Source organism: Daphnia carinata, chromosome 8 (assembly GCF_022539665.2).
Source record: "Daphnia carinata strain CSIRO-1 chromosome 8, CSIRO_AGI_Dcar_HiC_V3, whole genome shotgun sequence".
NCBI classification, from domain to species: domain Eukaryota; kingdom Metazoa; phylum Arthropoda; class Branchiopoda; order Diplostraca; family Daphniidae; genus Daphnia; species Daphnia carinata.
In genome coordinates, this window is record NC_081338.1 from 5313488 (window position 1) to 5333904 (window position 20417).

Here is a 20417-nt window from a genome sequence, read left to right on the forward strand (position 1 = left end):
AATAAGAAAAACGAAACAAACTGATAGCAAGTCGATTTAAATTCAACGTAAAACTTGTCGAATATTCCATGGCAATGCGTACGTACTTTAAGGACAAAGAACACGGATTAGATTCCCAGCCATACTGTTACCATAAGTAGCTAGGGACGGCTATCGTCTAGAGTGGATAGAAATGCCACAAAAACCCTTCTAAAGGAATGTTAAAATATCACGAACTTCGAGCAATCTGCAGGGCTGGGGGAGGGTCGCCAATACGTTCAAACGAAGTAAACTGGTCTTGTTGTAACATATTCGCAATAACGACAAACAAAGTCACTTGAATCTCTTTTGCAAGCAAAGGAGCACATCGTTAGCAAATTTCTACGTCATCATAGCAAGGTTGGGCACCAAGTACCAGACCATTAGTGCATTAGTTCCCACAGAGCCTGGATGATAATTTGATTTAAAACTCGGTTGTTCCCCGTCACCTATACCCCAAAATGAGCATTCATTAACAGTTCCCAATAAAAATATTCGCTATAGAAATGGGAGAACCAATTGCTCATGGACGTTGGAAGCATAGGGGGGCCTATATCTACGACGATAATGCATATTTTTAATCAAATATAAAAAATTTTCACATAAAGAATCAACAAGAAAGAAAAACAATGAAAACATCGCACGGAATGATTGAGATCATTATTTTGACCAGGAATGATAATGCTTATTTGACGTTACTCTGCTGATAAATCTGGCCAATAGATTACATTCTGTAACGTTATCGCTCTAATCGATTACGATTAAACGTTATCAACTCAAAGCGTTGGTCGTTTGTAAGGGACGGAAAGTATCAAGAGTAACTGCGCCTTCCAAAAACTGTACATTGCGGCATTTCAACTATTCAGTTTTGCATGTTCTTTAAATAAAAAAAAATGGAAGAAATTTCAGTTCGAAAAGAGCAAAAGATTTCGATCGACCCTGACGTTGTGCTAGGGATTGGTGAATTTGGGAGCTATATCAAAGGTAAGTTCGATGGGCGAGAAATCGCAGTAAAGAAAGTACCGCTACAAGACCACAGTTTCAACCAAGAGGAAGCAATGCTAAAACTGGAACATCCAAACATTCTAAAACTACTTCATTGTTATAGTGACGAGCATTTCAGGTAAGAAACACTTTTCTTGTTTAAAAGAGTAAAATGATTTCAATAAAATTTTCGTTTGTTTCGTTATCGTGCTGCAGGTACTATGCATTTGAATTGTGTATTGCTTCGTTGGATAAGCTGTTCTTAGAGTCGAATCACCTTGACAAATACAACGGACCTATGCCACGTCATATTGAAATTTGTCATCAATTAGCTTCGGGTCTCGAACACATCCATTCAAACAATTTAGTTCATGGAGATATTAAACCAGAAAACGCCCTTATTTCGGTGGGTTCTGCTGGCCAAGACAAAGAGATTACAATCAAATGGGTGCACTTCGGACTGACCAGAAACATCGGTGAACAAGAAACGTCGATAACAAGTGAAGTTAGAGGGAAATACGCATGGCTAGCGCCCGAGTTGCTGAAACCGAGCAGCACCAAGGGCCAAAGTACCGCCGCGAGCGACGTGTTTGCACAAGGACTTGTTTTCTGTTGTCTTTTCTTGAATGGGGAACATCTCTATGGTTCAACGAAGAATGGCAATGAAATTCATGTCAATATAATTAACCGAAATCCCATCAACATGAAAAGTAATTGTAACTTTACTAGAAAAAATGTTTTTTTTTAAAGAGTTCGTTGCTTTATTTAGAAATTGACGAAAAATTATGCGGTCTAGACAAGGATGAGCTGTTTCATAATATGTTGGAAGATGATCCTAGGAAAAGGATGACATCGAAAGATGTTGTTAATCAACTTAAATCCATCAAAAATTTGGTATTCTAAATATTATGCAAATCGAGCAATCATCCAAACGATCATATTTGTGTACTATACAGCTCCCTAACAAAGAAACAAAATTGCTTGAGTTATGCACTAGCGACTCACAATTGGACTTGGAAAAAATAAAAAACTTAATTCGCTTCGGAATCAACGTGAATGCAAAGGACGAAGATGGAAAGAACGCGCTACATTTATTGTGTCGATACAATTCAAGCTCAAACTTAGTCGACGCAATAAAGCTCTTAGTTGACTTGGGAATTGACCTAAAAGAAAAGAGCAACGATGGATCAAATGCGCTCCATTTACTGTGTCGGTACAATACCAGCTCAAACTTAGCCGACGCAATTAAGCTCTTGATTCATTTCGGAATTGATGTAAAAGAAAAAAGCAACGATGGATTAAATTCGCTCGACTGTTTATATGATTCACGCTTACACTCTACCGACGCAGTTCAAATCTTAAGTATTTTGAAGTATTTGAGAGATAGAATGGAGAAGAAAGTGGAAATCGAGTTTGACCGTTCTGCTTATTTGGGAGGAGGCATCTTCAGCATAATGTTTAAAGGTCATTTCAAAGGCGTTCCAGTCGCAGTGAAAAGAGTTGAACTTCGTTACATGGTGCCTTTTAGCGAGAACAAACGCGAAGAGAAAGCCTTGTTTAAGCTGGATCATCCGAACATCATCAAGCTTTTTCACTGTGAAAGAGACGAAGACTTCAAGTGAGATGACTTCTTTTTGCTACAAAAAGCAAAACACGACATACACAAATTACTATTTTCTGTTTTCCTCACTTTGTCACAGGTACTACGTGTTGGAATTGTGTGACGCCTCGTTAGATAAACTGTTTTTACGTCCGAATGACCCCGAAAAATACAACGGACCTATGCCACGTCTCATTGAAGTTTTTCTTCAATTAGCTTCAGGTCTCGAACACATCCATTCAAAGAACTTAATCCATCGAGATATTCAACCGAAAAATGTCCTTATTTCGGTCATCTCTACTACACAACCTATTGCGGTGACACTCAAACTGAACGGGTTTGAAGCGTCAAAACCCGTAACTGAGTTGGGAACGTGCTCGATGAGTGGTATAAGAGGAACCATGCAATATTCAGCTCCCGAATTTTTGAAAGTTATTGAAACGCTAAATTCTGAAATGTGGCGAGGAGACGTAAGGAGCGACGTCTTTTCACTTGCCCTCGTCTTTGGCAAGCTGTTCTTGGACGGCAACATCTTTACGGTTCTCAGCTGATGGTAATTGTCAACAACATATTCGTAGGAAATCCAATCAACATGCAAAGTAATCCCTAATATCACAGAATAGCATTCTTTTCTCTTATCGAAGAGTTTATCTTTTCACTGTAGAAATTGACGAAAAAAAACGCAGCTTATACGAGGATGAACTACTACGGAAAATGTTGGAATGCGATCCTACCAAGAGAATTACGTCTAAACAAGTTGTCGATCAACTAAAATCCATCAAGGAAAAGGTTAAATCAATCTGATGCAACTCGCCCAATTTTCTAAACATTTGTCATTATGTTCTATTTAGCTTGCTAGAAAAGAGGCAGAATTACTTCAACTATGTGCTCGTGACTCCCAAGTGGAACTGAAAGAAATTGAAGAATTAATTCGCTACGGAATCGACGTGAACGCAAAGGGCAACAATGGATGGAATGCGCTCCATTCTTTGTGTAGATTCAATTCAAGTTCAAACTTGGCCGACATAATTGATCTCTTGATCCAATCGGGAATCGACGTGAAAGCAAAGAGCAACAAGGGATGGAATGCACTACATTTTTTGTGTCGATTCAATTCAAGCCCTAACATAACGGAATCAATTCGGATCTTGTCCCGTGTCGTCATCGACAAAGAAGCAAAAGACTACGATGGATGGAATGCGCTCCATCATTTGTGTTGTAACAATTCAAGCTCAAACTTGGTTGATTCAATGGCATTCTTGTTCAGCAACGGAACTGACGTAAACGAAAAGAGCAACGATGGATCCAATGCGCTCCATTTTTTGTGTCGATACAATTCAAGTGCAAATTTAACCACAGCAATTGTAATGTTGATCCAATCCGGAATCGACGTGAACGCAAAGAACAACGATGGAGAGAATGCGCTTCATATGTTGTGTCAATACAATTCAAGTTCGAACTTGGCCGAAGCAATTAAGCTCTTGGTCGAAAAATTCGAAATTAACGTGAAAGCAAAGAGCAACAAGGGGTGCAATGTGCTCGACTATTTATATGATCGCTCAAACGACGCAAATCAAATCTTAAGAATTCTTAAGTATTTGCGAGATAAAGTAGAGAAGAAAATGGAAATCGATTTCGACCGTTCTGCTCATTTGGGAGGAGGCGGCTACGGCCAGGTGTATAAAGGCAAGTACAAACGCCGAGCAGTCGCAGTGAAACGTGTTCAACTTGCGAAATGGAATAAAGGCGAAGAGGAAATCATGCTTAAGCTGAAGCACCGGAATATCGTCAAGCTTTTTCACTGTGAAAGTGACGAGGACTTCAGGTGAGATAAATTCGTCCTGCTATTAAAAGCCAAAAACGACACCCACAAATGACTTTATTTTTTTGTTTTGCTATGTTACAGGAACTTTGCATTGGAATTGTGTGACGCCTCGTTAGGTCAACTGTTCTTAAATCCGAATCACGCCCAAAAATACAACGGACCTATGCCACGCCGTATCGAAGTTTTTCTTCAATTAGCTACCGGTCTCAAATACATCCATTTGGAAAAATTCGCTCATCGAGATATTAAGCCCCAAAATATCCTCATTTTGGCTGGACAGGACAATAGCGATGTGATAATCAAATGGGCAGACTTTGGACTGACAAAAACAGTCAGTGAACGAGGAACATACACGGAAAGTAAAATAACAGGGACTGAAACATGGCTGGCTCCCGAAATTATAAGACGATGGATGAAAGATGAAGATTGTCGAGGAGACGTAAAGAGTGATGTCTTTGCACTAGCTCTCGTTTTCGGATGGCTGCTATTGCAGGGTACACATCTTTACGGCTCTGGTCAATATGAAATTGACAACAACATCCTTGCTAAAAATCCGATCAACATGACAAGTAAATTCCGATTTACAAGAATTGAATTCATTCCGACTAATGAAGAATTCATTTCTTTACTTTAGAAATCGACAGCAAATTACGCGACCGTTACGAATATGATCTACTAAAGAAAATGTTGGAAGACAATCCTGGAAATAGGATTTCATCAGCAGATATTGTCAAACAACTAAAAATCATCAAGAAAGAGGTTTAATAGATTTTATGCTATTCAAATAATCAACTATATACGCGTAAATTCATTCTATTCAGCTTACTGGAGATGAGGATGAATTGGTTCAACAATGTTCTGGTGGAGACCGCAAGAGAAGACGATTAGATCATACGGAAGAAATCTAAGAGATAATTTCTATCAATATCGGCGTGAACGCAAAAGGTGAACGATGGATGAAGTGCGCATTCGTGTAGAATACATATACTCCATATTCATTTTAAGTCAAACTTGGTCGACGCAACAGAGGAATGTGAACAGAATGCGCCCCTTACTTTATGTGTTTATAATGAAAAGTTAATCAGTGCTGATCCACCTTAAGTCTTGACGCTATTCGATATCGAAATGACCCAACGGTTTGTGGTAAATCAAACCTACCGACAACAAACCCTTATGATCCCGTGAACGACCTTGATTTTTAAATACTTGATGGAATGAAAAGATAAATTTTACCTAAAATCTTACTTCAACAAAAAAATGTCCGCTACCAAGCGGTGAATACAACCCACAACGCCACCTCTCCATACATTCGACCGCAAAACGTTTTAACGCAATTTTCAACCGAACTATTGCTGCTGTCGGAATCGAAAAGAGACCGTCGTTGGCTGTTATACGTACAATTGCAACGAAACAATGCCCCTCTGATATGTGCATTAGTAAAGGCGTGCCTGCCCAACGCCAATTAGGAGGCGAGTTTCTCTGCGTTAACACTTCCATCACCGAATACCTATGCTGTACGAATGCCTCCATGTCGACACTTGGCCATCGCAATTCAAATTTAAAACATGGAACTACAATTCCGCCCATTTTAGGGGAAAAAATACAACCACAACCAAAGATTAAAAAGGATGGCAAACTGACCTTAACGTCCGGCTGTGTAGTTTAAACGGTTGCCGTCCTTTCTTGTTCTCCTTTGATTCGGATTTCAAATGATAGGAATCTAGTCTGGGTAGTGCTGGCTATCATTTAGCTTTAGGATGTAACACTTAAATCTGAAGGGTCCGGAAAAGGAACATCTTAACCTTGGGCTTCTTTCTGTTGAGGTAAAAGAACGCATTAATCTTTGTAATAATGAATATCATGTAATTATTTCATATATTACTTTGATGCCTTCAAACATCAATGATCAATAATCAGGTTTTCATACTTGTCAGGATTACAGACAGTAGGGTTTTCAATAGTCGTTTTGATCCATAATACAAAATGATTGCACGTCAATTTGCATTCAACATGAAAGTGGAACATTCCGTGTGTGTGATCATTTGTTCATGTTAGCGGGCTAACGAATCACAACGGGTCAAAACGTTATTGATTCTTCAACTACAGTCACGATCCCTAAACATATCAAAACAGGGTGAGGAAATACGAGTTACGGTACCTCATCTAACAAAAGAAAATTCTTACCTGTGATGATTTCACGACTAATGGTTGGAATTGTTGAAAACCACGGGTGCAGACGTATTGACGTCGGCTGCGCTGAATTGACACAAGACCACCAGGTAAGTTAGAGTGGAGCCAATTAGCTAATGAAAAATGCAAGAACGTTATTACTTATCTTTTTATCAAATTAAACAATGTCTTACAGAAATGATTATGTGCTTAGTGAGCGTAAACATGCCCAACACTCCGAACGTTGGTGACGTTTCAGACACTTCCAACAAGAAAGTATGAACCTATGATTGATGAAAGGCATTTAGAAGTTGAGATGAATATTTAATGAGAGGAATCGATTCAACTTTTACCTCGTGGCTTTCATCGTTGCAACCTCGGCGGGAGTAGAGGTCATTGCGGATGCTTTGCAAAACGGGGACAAGAGAAAGGGCTTTGACGCGGATGAGATCTGCCGTGTGGCACATCAACCACAACCGGAAGAGATGCTCAACCATCGTGTACGCCAATCGTATCATCCTGGGAATGATGTAATAATGATCTTCTCCATCATTCGCTGTTAATGGCGAATATTGGTATGATTTCAGCAAGTTGTAGGACGCGTTGACGAAGCCGATGAAAGTGTACGACACAGTGGCGAAAAGCACAAAGCCAAAAGTATTGCCCAGCTTCTCGGCTGCCCGGCATGTAACACCAAATTGCCGTTGATACTTCCAAACGGCGTCTGATTGGGTTGATGGTGGACAGCAATTGAACTCCAACTGGCGAGCAACCGTTTCAAAAGCGGTCCAAATTATTCTTCCGGAGCAGATGAAAAGAACAGACGATCCGAACGAGTAAAAGTAGACGACAGAGAGAAACGTCATTGCTGTCCTCCTGCCGGAGGATTCGAGTGACATTTCCACAGCCAGCAAAAATATAAAATTCAGCAGCAACTAGACATTTTTTTAAATTAAAAAAAAGGGGGTTATCGTTATTAACACTGGTACAAGAATGGAATTAAAATAATATGAAAACTCACTGCTACGAGACATCCACAGACGCATTGGATAGAAGTTCTGCGACAACGGGCAACGTCCTCCCGAGTGAACGGGATTTGAGACAGCACTTGTTCCATAGTTGCCCACAACTTAGCGGCTGGCCATCTGCGTCAATTTTCAATTAGAATCCAACGTAACGTTTAATACGAAATGGTAGCTGACCTGGCCATGCAAACGGTTCCAATGTAAACGGCTAAAACGTAGACCCAATAATTAAGGAATTCGATCAAGTGGTGCGTGACAGTTTTGCCAGACTCCACGTCGGCAAACGAACTGCTAAAGATGTAAGGGAAGTAGATCATCAAACGAAATCCACACGTTCCCAGAGTCAGCATCGCCCATCCGATTTTGGCCGTCTCGTAAAGAAAACGGCACTTTGTCGACGGTTCGTGGAAATTAATGCCAAAGCATCGGAGAAGCGTGAAAACTGGACCCAATATCATTTCCAAATCGTCGCTTTCGTTGCTCGTATCTGCAGATGGCCAGGCTACTTTTGACATCTTGATTAATGGAGTCTCCGCTGCCGTTTCGCCGTCTCTTGTGAATTCTATTAAACAAAGAATTCGTTTTATAACAATCGTAAGGGTGTTTGCAATCGATTGTTGCCGAGTAACGGCAATGTTTCATTCAGTGATTGACAATTGATATGCAACTTTTTCGTCGAGGAATAATTTAATGAAAACTTAATTTATACCATACGAGTCCCCTATTTCCTCGGCATCCAATCAATCAAGGGCTGATTAGCGATTCTCGAATATGTCATATCGGCGTCATCTTAGGGGAAAATTCCTGAAATAAAATTTTAACAAAAAGAAAAGAAGAAAAAGAAAAGATTAAAAGCCAACTCCAAATAAGGGAAAGCAAAACACGAAATATTAATGCATGAAAACCGAAAGCTAGCAAACTAAACATTGATAAAGTTTCTAATTCTATAGTAAATTTCATCAAATTCTAATATTTTTTAGCTATTGGCTAGGTTTTGCTGTTGTGACATCATGATACTGGAAGCTGTTTAGAAACGACTACACAGACCGAATAATAATTCGAGCTTTAAAAATTGTGTGGCAAAGTCACTGATAACTCAGCTTTGGAATGTTTTAATAATGTAATACACTACTTCGTCTCACGAAGTAGTGTGATTACCAGACAGACAACAGGCCGTTTTGGCAGTAACTAGTTTGACAGACTGACGATGGGTTGCAGACGACCCTTGCACGCAAACAGAAAAGTGCGGGAAGTAGGAAGAAGATGGGCTAAACGGTAACCGAAAATGATAAGCAATATAATAGAAAAGAAAATAGGAAAACTAGCGGACGTAATAGGCAAATGTCCTTTTCAAAGCGACGAATACATACAGGGACGGAAACGGTTTGTTGGGACACGGAAACCTTTATGCTTTGCTGGTCATAGTTTCTGGGACAAAAATCTTCCCCAATCACGCATGTCTTGGGATTCATAAAGTTCCGCTTGGAATTGACTGGCTTTTCCAATTGAAAAAACAATGGAGGCAACAATGAGATAGCTGCGCTACCCAAAGCAATTAGCACGTTGCATTTAATGGGTCGATAAGGACAGACAATTAAATAGAACGAGAAATGTTGCAGAATCACATAGCGATTGACGTCAAATGTTTTTACGATACTTAAAAAATCTCGATCAAACTACAGCATGGTTTATCACATGTGATGGAACTTGGTAAACAACATCGCTTGCCTTGCACGCAAACACGGGCTTCGCACGCATATCAACTAGTTATGCAAATCGTAAAAAAAAAATCCTCACGGTCGGCTTTTTACACTATCATTACGTGATCGCTAACTGGCCTGAACAAGACGTAAAATCATTTGAAGCCAAACGTTCTCATTCACTCTAATTGCACGTTACCGCAAAAAAAAAAAACAGTTTAACGGGCATCAGCTGTTTGAATGTCAATTTCAAATACCTCGATGTTATTCATTCAAATTTGCTTCGTGCAAAACCCAATAGCGAAGATCACAATCTACAATCGGGAAAATGGTCAAAAGTAGGTGGCATTACAAAATGAATGCCCGGCAAATAGGAAGAGATTTGCATTGAAACGCCCATGTTCCATATCCCGTACGTCCTGGAAGTGATGGAGTGATTCACTGTGTCAAAGAAAAAACAGAGCCCTTCCCATCTTGGCACGAATTCCAAGGAAACGATTATACTGTCCCGATGTACAAGTCACCGAATATAGAAACACATTCAATACGCCTGCCGCTTATCAAGATGCAAATGCCTCGTCTCTCGTTACACCGAGTGATTCGCAATGTTCATTCATAAGCCAAATTGGTAAAAGCGGGATGTTCAATTAAACCCTTTTCTTTTTTTTCGTGCCAAAAAGGAGAAAGGTTGTGATAAGAAATGTGTAAAATAAAGGTGTGTCTTACCAAAATACACGTAACTTTCTCCGTACATCGTGAGTAGTCCCCATCTCTTTTTCGCAGGACGATTCCACGAAGATGGAAGATGAACGCGTGACCTCTAGCTCATTTGTTGCTTCTGAAAAAATACAAAATCATCCATTAATCTCAATCCAACTATAGAAGCAGATGAATTTTATACAAGTCAAACATCAACGAAATATGGGCAACGCAAAGGTCCGATCTCATATCTAGGGTGTTGTTGATGGCAATTTTTTTAAAATAGATATTTTAATTCGATAGTGTATCCATCACGATGACGAATCGGTCATCGTGTGAACCGCCTGCACGACAGTAGGTCAAAAGGAAATGAAAACAACATGTTTTAACCCAGCGCATAGTTCATCCATCATTGGCTACAAACAGTAGGTTGCAATCAAAATTTTCAAAAAAGAAATGAGACTCGGCCGAAAAAAGAATGTTGCCTTGCAGCATTTCGTTCCAATTGGCAATGTTCCAGCGAGTGCACTGCGGATAGATTTAACCTGATTTCAATACGCCCCTGTCGCTTTTTTGACCTGAAATTCCGAGAAGCTCTTCATCGATTTGGATCAGTACTGCGTCGAGAAAAACCAAGTGAATTGCAGTTCAAACTTTTGTGGGTCAGTTTTCAATCTGAAGGCTAAAGAGAAAGGTGAGATTTCGCCGGTAAGAATGTACAACAATAAGAGCGGCTTCTTTGAACGCGTTGTTGTGAACATTGTTTACATTTTACGTATCGGAATGCGTTCTCGATACATTAGAAAGTGGCGAATGGATTAGGTTGGCTCACGTACGAAACAATACGGAAATGTTACGACAACAAAAGCAGATTATTTCAATTATTATTCTATAATGTGCGTTTCTGCTTTCTTGTCTGTACGCGTTAGAAACCGATAAAAGTACGGTGGTTTTTGCTTACACCGCTGTGCATAAATTAACTTTTTTTTCTTTTAAATAAACCACGTCCAAAAATAAAACCCAAGTCGACATTCTCTTCTATAATCAAAACTATGACGGCGATATGCAGTTTAAACTATTTCCAATAAATATACCAGGGTTTTGGTGGTAGACATTAGTCACGCAGACTACACGATCCCTCCCAACACAGTTTCACGTTGAATCGTTCGGAGGTTGTTCCAGCACATTATCAGGGACTTGTCTAGAAACCTAAGACGATCCCATTTCTATCCTCATTTTCACCTACTTTCAACAGTAATAACTTGCGTTTGTCGAACGCTGTGGCATTTATTGAAGCTATAAAAAACCAAGAGTCACGGATCATCGCACCCCCGCACACAACCGACAATTTCAATTTTTTTTTTTAACGTCTCTAAAAGGTTTCACTATCTAATGGCGAAAAAAAATACGAAAAGTAGGCCAATAACAGGGGAGGGACGCTCTCTTTAGTGTCGGACAATAGCAAATTGTGGCCCAAATAACGTGCCAACTTTTACCTACTACGAACGATCGTTTCGCGCAATTTTTCGCCAATCATTTTCAAGAAATAATACAAAAGCTTCTTGCTGTAGCGTTTTCTCCCGTCAATGGCATAGAAAGTCCATCATTTTTCAATTTAAAATTGCAATTGTTTTCTACGCTTTTCGAATCAACTTTGTCCGCCAACAAAAACATGTGCAATTACACGATTTGTTGGCTAACAATTAATATCCACATCGGCAAAAGAACCAAATCAAATTGCTGAATGAACAATGACACGGACAATCTTCCTTTTACGACTAGCAAAAAAATAGAGAAAGCTCACACTTTCCGAAGCATGAATTATCTCAACTACGATACATTTGCGACAGCCATCCATCAAAATGGGATGGTTTCTCCAGTTTAACGACGGTCAGTAGGTCACGCACATATCCATTCGAAAAAGAAGCTGTTAGTTATTATTACGCATTCGCTCACGCACGATATTAAACGCGATAACAGCATCGCCGGAGAAAAGCCAAGTGGCGGCTGCCGTTCATAAATCAAGCGTTCAGTTTCACAAAATGTCCGCCGATCCGCCTTCTACAATTTACGGTCGTTATTCATCCTCCACATACAATTTAGCTGCGTGCGTGTCACCAATCCCTGAACGTTTCGCTGTTTGCCGTAATCTATTGGAGCATACATTGAGATAACGCAATTTTCGCACACAAAAGACCCTACCGCATCTCCGACGCATTCATACCCACTCAGACTTTTCACCTGGTCAACACCGTCGCGGGCAATTTTTTAAGAAAAGTGACTACGTCATCGTGATTCGCCAGGAGAAGATGCCACATCAAAAGAGCAATGTGAATAAATAATCACGAGCCTTTTTTGTGTCCAAAAGCGTCTCGCAAACATTTTGAAATGAGCTGCAGGGGCAAAATAAAAGGAACGTGAAGACAACTGTAAATGTGCTGAACTTTCAAGGGGGGCAACAAAATTCCCCTCACCCTACGAGTTCGTTTTCTTTTTATTATAAAAGAACGTGTTTGAAAAATGGCCTACTTCTCGCCTGAATGAGCTGTCAACGTGAAACGCAAAAACATTTTACGCTTTTACAGATAAATTCGTCTCAATTTCGTGACCCTTTATCGTGAGCCAACAAGCAGCTGGCAATCAACAAACGAAAAACGGGGTAGATGAGTACATTTAAGACAAAGCTGGATTTCGATCGTTTGACGCAAGAAAACGTGCGAATGAATAAATTAAAAGCCCCTGTCGTTTACGTGGAACTGGGAAAAGAAAAGGACGATTGTTGCGGTTTCATCGCAAAACTGAAAGGGAACCATCAAGGGGTGAAAATCGGGAGAAAGTTCAACGGGAGAAATTGCACGAAACCGTGCGAAAGACATTTTCACGTCGACTTCATTAGACTCCTCAAGACTTACGATATCACTTTAACCTCATATTTTGAATGGCTTGGATTTATAAAAAAAAAAAAAAAATCCGGTACTTCACTAAACAAAACGAATGAGATAATGAAAAAATAAGACTCACCCAAGGTCGTAGTCTCCAATGCTCCCGCCGAAATGTCTGGGCCAGAACGTAATTGCAGCTGCTATTCACTATGATCCTCGTCGTGGTAAAGGGTGCGGCCCGTTAAACAATCTTTTTCAAATAAACAAAACATCCGTTAGCAAAATAATGGTCAGGCCAATTATGCAAGGAATTCAGTTTAACCTACCCTTTGGACATGAATTTCAGCTTTGCTAAATTTCGTATCAACGGCACGCGTTCTTTTCACCATTCGAATCCTAATGGAAAAAAAAAAAAAAAATCTGATTAAAAAAAAATGTTCTTCGCTATTAGCCCAAGCGGGTCAATTGCAAATTTCCACTAATCGGTTGATTTCAGTGTTGGGAAACTTTAGATAAAAAAAATTACATGTAAGACAATGGCCTGTGGTCACAAGGAATTCGCATGGTCTACAGTTGCGGCTGCAGGATAAGCCGTTGGGTATCCAACGCATAATCACGACCAAGCCGGAACGTGTAATCACACGGCGTCTACGACACGTAGAATGGCAGTCGGTATTCCGCAGCTTTGGGGCCAAGCAGCTTCAATGTTAAGTTTTGCTCTGATTTTCAGGCTTTCCCCTTTCAACCTAAAACAGAAAAAAAAAAGGTTGGTAATGGGCCAAATTCATGTTGTATTTGTTGCTGGCCCAGAGCAACGAGTTGGACTTGTACGGATAGGCGGACAGTGCGGATGAGTTCCCATTTCACGCCACAAAATTTTCAACCAAATCGTGAATTTACGTCCCGACCCGTTTCTATGGTTTTGGCTTTCCACTATGCTAATTCGACCTATCCATCCGACCACCCCACCACCAGAAAAACAATTAAATTAATGCGTATCCATCAGAGATTTGCATATACAAAAGGTATAGCCAAACTGGACAGGCATAATAAACTAATATGAAAATGGCTTACAGTTGTGCTAACCTTCGGGGTCAAAATTGGCTTCTTTGTTTTCTTATGGGGGAAAGGTCGCTCATTTCCTTCTACTTTCGTACTTGACATCCAACTTGACAACTTCTTACATTACACGCTGAGACTGCCAAGGTGACTATTTTCTAAAAAGGAGGACAAGAAGATGACGAAACAAGAAAAACAAAATCAAAAGCTTTTCTTCTACGATCACGAGATCAAGAGAAATGTAGGTCATCTGGAGAGCTAGTCACGTCTCGGAGCCACAACATGAAGACACCCTTGTGCAGAGCACAAACGGTTTGTAGACTATTCACGCCCAGAACAAGACTTATGGGGCCATTGAATATTCCAAAACAGTTCAGAAAAGGAAACTTGAAGTACGTGGCAAACTGTTTGAAAAATGAACAGCAGTTCCCGAAAAAGGAATAGACGAGGGGGTTTTGTAGGCGCAAAGTTAAAACTTAATTGTTAATATTATCCATACCTATTTATGATTTGGATCCAAATGTAAGGCGACTCCTCTATCTGCGCTTTGTCCAGCTCTCGACATCTGACAGTTCCAAGACGAAAATTAGAACAACTCCGGTTGTCAAGTGACACAAATGACATACCTTTGATGGTAGAGGGTTCCATGTCGCAACTGCCACTTTACGAGCGAGAACAACGAATTAGACTGCGGTACACCTGTAGAATAGAAAATATGTAAATCAGAGTTTAAATCTAGGCCAGATCATATTCAAAAAAGACTCGTGTCTGTGATTACGTCAAATAACAAACTGTAATTGGTTCTCTAACATTATCTTTTGTTTGCGGTAGATCCGTTACGAAATGCCTTTGTTTTGATTTTGCCATGTGCGATCAACAGCCGGCTTAGACCGAAATCTAAACCGGTCTGAGCTTGTTCGCATTGTCAAGTGTTGTCTCATTTCTGCCATCGCTTTACTTTGTCTAATCGGATCGTTGGACATCAATTTTGACAGCTGATTTTAACTTAATACTCACTCATTAGGGAAGAAAACCTGATTCTTTTTCTGTTTTGACATAATACGAATGCTGATAAAACCGCTACTACGGGTTTCTGTTTTTGGATACATAAAAAGAAGAAAACGTTATGTTTCCTGTTCTTTCGCTTCATTATAAGCAGAAGGTAAATAGACAATCTGCTAGGAAAAACATATTAAACCGTTCGGGAATAAAAAGCAATTTCCTGCTGTCTACCGGATTCTGATTTTACAGCCACCAAAGTTAAAAAAAAGGGCGTGAAAACGAAAGGATGATGAGATCATTAAAAGGTAAACAAAATTTTTTTTACCTCGAGTGACATGTAGTGGACGTCTGTAACACCGAATTCCACGCCCATCCGCTGACGGTAGTCGTTTTCATAACTCGTTCCACACCATCCGCCTATTTCAATTTAAAAAATACAAGGATAAAAATGACTCAAAGGTCCCTACAACAATTAAACTAAACGCTTATTTTAGTAATTACCAAGCAATTGGACAATTGCCAAATGGGTCAGTCACATCACGAAATCCAAATGTCGGCTAGATAAAAACGATCCGTGCCCTCCTTTTTTTTCAGTTGAAAATTTTACGCCTTTGCCAAAATCTTTTCTTTGTAGCAGAAGAATAAAAATGGAGAAAGTTGCCATTCTCTCCAGTTAGAACATTGTCGTTACAATATTTTTTCTTCCCCCACAAGCTGCGTGACGATTCTCTTTTTTTTTTTGAGGGGCGCGTCCTTGGCTGTTAACGACGAGAAAGTCCCTTCCATTCGACTGGAACAACCAACATTTTCAGTCGTCCTGGTAGATTGCATCTCTTATCAGATTAATGGATAGACGCTACTTATGCCACTGTACGCCAAAAAAAAAACGTGTAGTACCTGTAGAAAACTCTCTCCCGATCCATCAATGCGGATAGAAATCCGATCATGTTGCATCGTTGGGTGATTAATGAATCGCTGTACAGTTCTTCCCGACGTCTGTTCCATTTCAATCGATCGATGTGTATGTCAACAAGATGTGGCAGGAACAGGTTTTTTTTCGCTTGGCCACCCAACGAAAACGGATGAGCCTTTGGCATGTATGGAATCTTCTTTTGTTTTCTTCACGAATTTTTAATCACGATCTCTCTCCTTTCCTTTTCGATTATCCGGTGCTATTTGTGTTGCATTCAGGCCTTTCTCCTTGTCTTCCCAGACATTGGAAGCCACCTAAATATAAATTCACCTAAACAATAAAAAAATTTCTTTAAAAACATGATTGTTTTTCACTATTATGAGAATTTTATTTATCCCCCACTGCTGTTACGAATTGGGGAGGGAGATAAGGTATAGAAAAAGTGCACAGCCATTGTGGACATGCCGGGAGTCACGTGCGCATCCCCTGGTCAGTATTTACAGTTATATTTGTTACACCATCACCTGAAAATAATGTTTTCCTACGAGAAAGTGTTAATTCTTCTTCTTTTATTGCATCAGGGATGGTTCTTTATTCGAAAATCGACAAAAAAAGATTTCGTGTCACGGTTCACTCTCACACCAAAGAATGCGGTCAACAAACAACCCGCCATAACCGGCTATCCAACAGCTGCATTTCTTCTCGTGGGTAAAAATGGCCTTTGGGAAATGTATGGGTAAAGGTTGGGCATCGTAAACGGTTGTTTCTTTATCGTTAAATCAACGGACACATTCCATAAAAATTCTATACTCAACAAACGGACACAATATTCCCGCTACATCTTCCTATAACTGCCGTATCCCGTGGTTCTGCTACGTTTTGATTTTCAAATGGCGGGAACAATTCTCACTTTACGATCAACTTTTGCAAAGTAAAAGTTTGTTTGTCATTGAATCAGAGCGCATCGAAAAGATAAATTTTCCACGTTTTTAAATCTATCGTCTACAGATATCGCGAAAGTACTTTCAGAAATGGAATTTATAGAGGCAAACCGGTTGAACGATGCGATCAGGACACGATATTCAAAACGTGATCTTCGTGTTAAATCGAAAATGATTTCGCCTAGAGAAAGCTTGACTATCATCCTATCCATCTCCCTTTCTCGTGTTTATTGAAAATGGGACGATAATTTTCTTTCTCTAGAAAGACAATTTTTACATCATTTCCCTGGTATGATCGAGGAGGAGGCAAAACGAACTGGCGAAGCATGACAATAATGATGTAGACTTGCAGTGTTAGAAAAAGTTGTTTTCTAAGAAATTGCGAAGAATTATTTTTAAAAAGTTCCCCCCCTCATCTTTGATAGGAAAGAGAGTCATTTGAAATCTGTTGCTAGTCAATAAAAAATAAGAACTGTCCTCCCTTCGCGGTTCATTAACATTTAACGGTTGCTGTCATTGTCGTAAGATTAAAATCAACACAAAAATGAGTTTCCAGTCTCACTCCAGCAACTCACTCGAACTGACTTTTTGTCTTGGTCCATAAAAAAAGAGCAGTAAAAGAAAATGATGCACATCCGGCCACGGTTGAAGGAAAACGAAACAGATGAAGAATTTTCTTTTGGGAGCTATCTCAAACAAAGCGGGACTAGTCGAAGTTTTAAACCCTTTCAACATCTGTTGCATAGACGTCGTTAAACGTTTCACGGTCACACGTGAATCCTTACTGAAAAGACTGCACCAGAAAAGCATGAGAACCTTGAATTTTGCAACCACTTTAATGTCACAGCTGTCGCCAAACCTGTTACTACCCATGTCTAACAAGCTAACTAGCAAATGACTTGCTGTACATCATAATTACTGAACAACCACGAAATGATATCCCCTGCAAATCGGCACTACAATAAGGCGTACAAATTTTTAGGGGAAGGGGGCGAGTAAAACGTGGCAGAAGTTTCGAGAAAATTACAAAACGAATCTTCCTCCAAAAAAACTAAGGTCATTCTGATTCACTAACTATGGACGAGGTTCAGGAATTACGCCCACATTTAAGGATATAAAATACAACGTACCGGCATTGTCTCGAGATGCAGTAACGGCGCGCCCATTTTCTTCATCCCGTTTATCCGTCGATATCGTCCAGTGAGCACGTCATCCACGTTTTGTACTGTGGGAACTTGAAAAAGAATACAATAAACCGAAACAAATAAAAGGATTTCTGCAAGCTTACCAGTACGTGCAAGTTCTAACGGTGTCTATCCAGCTGTCACTAGATTTACAGGACGCCATTTTGGCCAAAATGGGTAACACGTACTGGACCACGTCCATCAGATGTTACTAATTGCAGGGGAATAATCGGAGAACTATGTGCTTGGTACGACGTTTGTCACTTGTTTGTCTTTTTGCAAATCTCGTTTTCCCACGTCGAGAAAGTCATTGCCAAATGCCCTAAATTTTGACTAATGCAAATTTGTAATAAAATTACTCGATGATTTGACCTAAGAATTTTCTTTATTTAAATTTATTATTAATATAAAACGTTTTCTCTGCTTCTTTTTATAAATATTTGGATATTTTCAATAAAACACCAAAGCAACATTGCCATAATAAAACACAGATGGATTTGAATTTAAAAATTTTAAATAAAAAATTTTATAATAAAATGGACTAATAATTTGTATCCTGATTTGAGTAAACACAAACTCCCGTTTCTCAAAGATATGTAAACAGGCATCAACACCGGTTATGCAAATCGTTAAAGAGTCTGCTGTCTTCTTAGTTCGTAGTTCGTGCCCCTGTTATTAGCTGACTTTTTCACGTACATTGTCCAGATTTGAATAAAACAAATCGTTATATCTGTTACTCAGTGATGGTTTAATAACAGGACTCATCTTCCAAAAATAAATACATCTAAACAAAGAACGTTTAAGGTAATAATATTCTAGCATGTGAATATCTTGAAATGACGTCGACATGGAAACCTGTTTTTGTGATCGCAATACGGGTAAAACCACAAGTCAGAAGTTGAATTGATTAAGACCTGAATCTTTTTTTTTGTAGGCTACTTTATTTAATAAAATAAGACATCATTCCACGTCCAACCATCTAAACTTAATGGCTCCCTATGCACTTTCATAGGGGGGTTTTCCTTGCTATTCGAATGAGCAGCTTCAAACACTGATGGAAGACATTCAGTAGCACTATCCTGCTCCGGGATATGTTTTCCAGGTTTGGGGCAATATGAAACTCATCAATCCTTGCATCCTGACATTTGAAGAAAAACAATGGCATCAATGTCATGTTCTGTAATCCAGCACTGGATTGCTTTACTTTTGAATTTCGCCATAAAACCGTACCCTGGAGGCACGGTCACCGGCACAAAAGTTTTCTTGGCGATATCCTTTATGTCCCGGTTCTTATACGGCACCATTCTTCTTAATCTTACATAGGTAAAACATAAAATCAATAAAAACAAATGCTAAAGCTTCAATTAAGACAAATCTCTTTAAGCTGGAATAGGTCGAACGTAAGATAGAGGTCTCCAACGAATGATGCCACCTTAATCCTCTAGCCCTTCCCTTCCCAATAAGTGATTGGGGGCAAATAATCCAAACGCAAAGTGTTTTAAAATAATTCACCAACATCTAACAAGGAGGTCAATCCAAAAAAAAGTGAGAAAATGATACGAATTTGGCGTAGTTGGAAACCACCACGCAATATAATGTTCTATTTTCTTGTGTCTCGGTTTAGGTGATGGAAGAGTTTTCAATGACACTAAAGGATCTACATAGTGAAAATAGGGGAATGTATAAAAAAAAAACCACCATATGGAGGTAAGCCAAAATACCCGTTATTTTTAAAAATGGTAATGACTTGCCCAATCGATGTCTTTCGTGTTGGAAGCCACACAATCGATTGATTGATGAACGTCAATTAAGGCCCTCCTTATTTTATAAGTCAAACCAGCACCACGTCGTGCAGACCGATCTTTTTCAATGGAGATTAGATTGACCTTTGTTTTCTTCCATCTGACACTAGTCGAAGAATTGCGTATCGTGTAGGGACAAACAAAAATGCGGTCAGTTGATTACCATAAACTCTTGTTTAGAAGTGCACACCTTTCAGAATTTGAAGGATCGCCGTTTTTTCCCGCCGATAGCCATCCAGCAGGTCAAATGAGAGAAAGAAACAACAACACGATGGGCTTCATCTATCATTACCTATATCCCAACAAAAAAGAAAAGCTATAAGACTATTATTAATCTTCTCTTTTTCAAATAGGATGCTCAGTGAATTATGTCATTATTGATGACATAATCCCACGTAATTGGCGATTGGGGGGGGGGTGTATTTATCGACTTAGGTGATTGTCTTTCTACCTAATCATTTCGTAATTTTTAGACGAGTGAATGGCATTTCTATGGGGGAACGTCGACCTCTTGTAATCAGCTTAGTTCGTCTTAGAAAGTCGTGAACTGCGTAACCGCATTGTATTCATAATAGGATGCAGTTGCTGTCTCATCGTCGTTTTTATCTCAAGCA

The 20417-nt window shown here is 39.5% G+C and overlaps 2 protein-coding genes and 1 long non-coding RNA gene across 3 annotated transcripts; 2 read left to right on the plus strand and 1 right to left on the minus strand.

Moving 5' to 3' along the window:
* The first annotated feature begins 829 nt into the window (after nt 1-829).
* LOC130704197 (serine/threonine-protein kinase/endoribonuclease IRE1-like) lies at nt 830-5335 on the plus strand. Its single transcript, XM_059496672.1, has 4 exons — nt 830-1141; nt 1219-1712; nt 5062-5186; nt 5249-5335. The coding sequence occupies exons 1-4, from the start codon at nt 912-914 to the stop codon at nt 5333-5335; spliced, it is 936 nt and encodes a 311-aa protein (XP_059352655.1). The 5' UTR covers nt 830-911.
* LOC132088219 (uncharacterized) lies at nt 3190-3512 on the plus strand. Its single transcript, XR_009421603.1, has 3 exons — nt 3190-3201; nt 3267-3391; nt 3454-3512. It is a non-coding gene; the product is annotated as an uncharacterized LOC132088219 (long non-coding RNA).
* Nucleotides 5336-6610: 1275 nt separating the features above from the next.
* LOC130704213 (uncharacterized) lies at nt 6611-8415 on the minus strand. The gene is made up of 6 exons (XM_057525679.2): nt 8331-8415; nt 7799-8183; nt 7618-7741; nt 6950-7531; nt 6791-6880; nt 6611-6730 (listed from the first exon to the last, which is right to left on the minus strand). The coding sequence occupies exons 2-6, from the start codon at nt 8134-8136 to the stop codon at nt 6629-6631; spliced, it is 1236 nt and encodes a 411-aa protein (XP_057381662.1). The 5' UTR covers nt 8137-8183; nt 8331-8415; the 3' UTR covers nt 6611-6628.
* Nucleotides 8416-20417: the final 12002 nt, after the last annotated feature.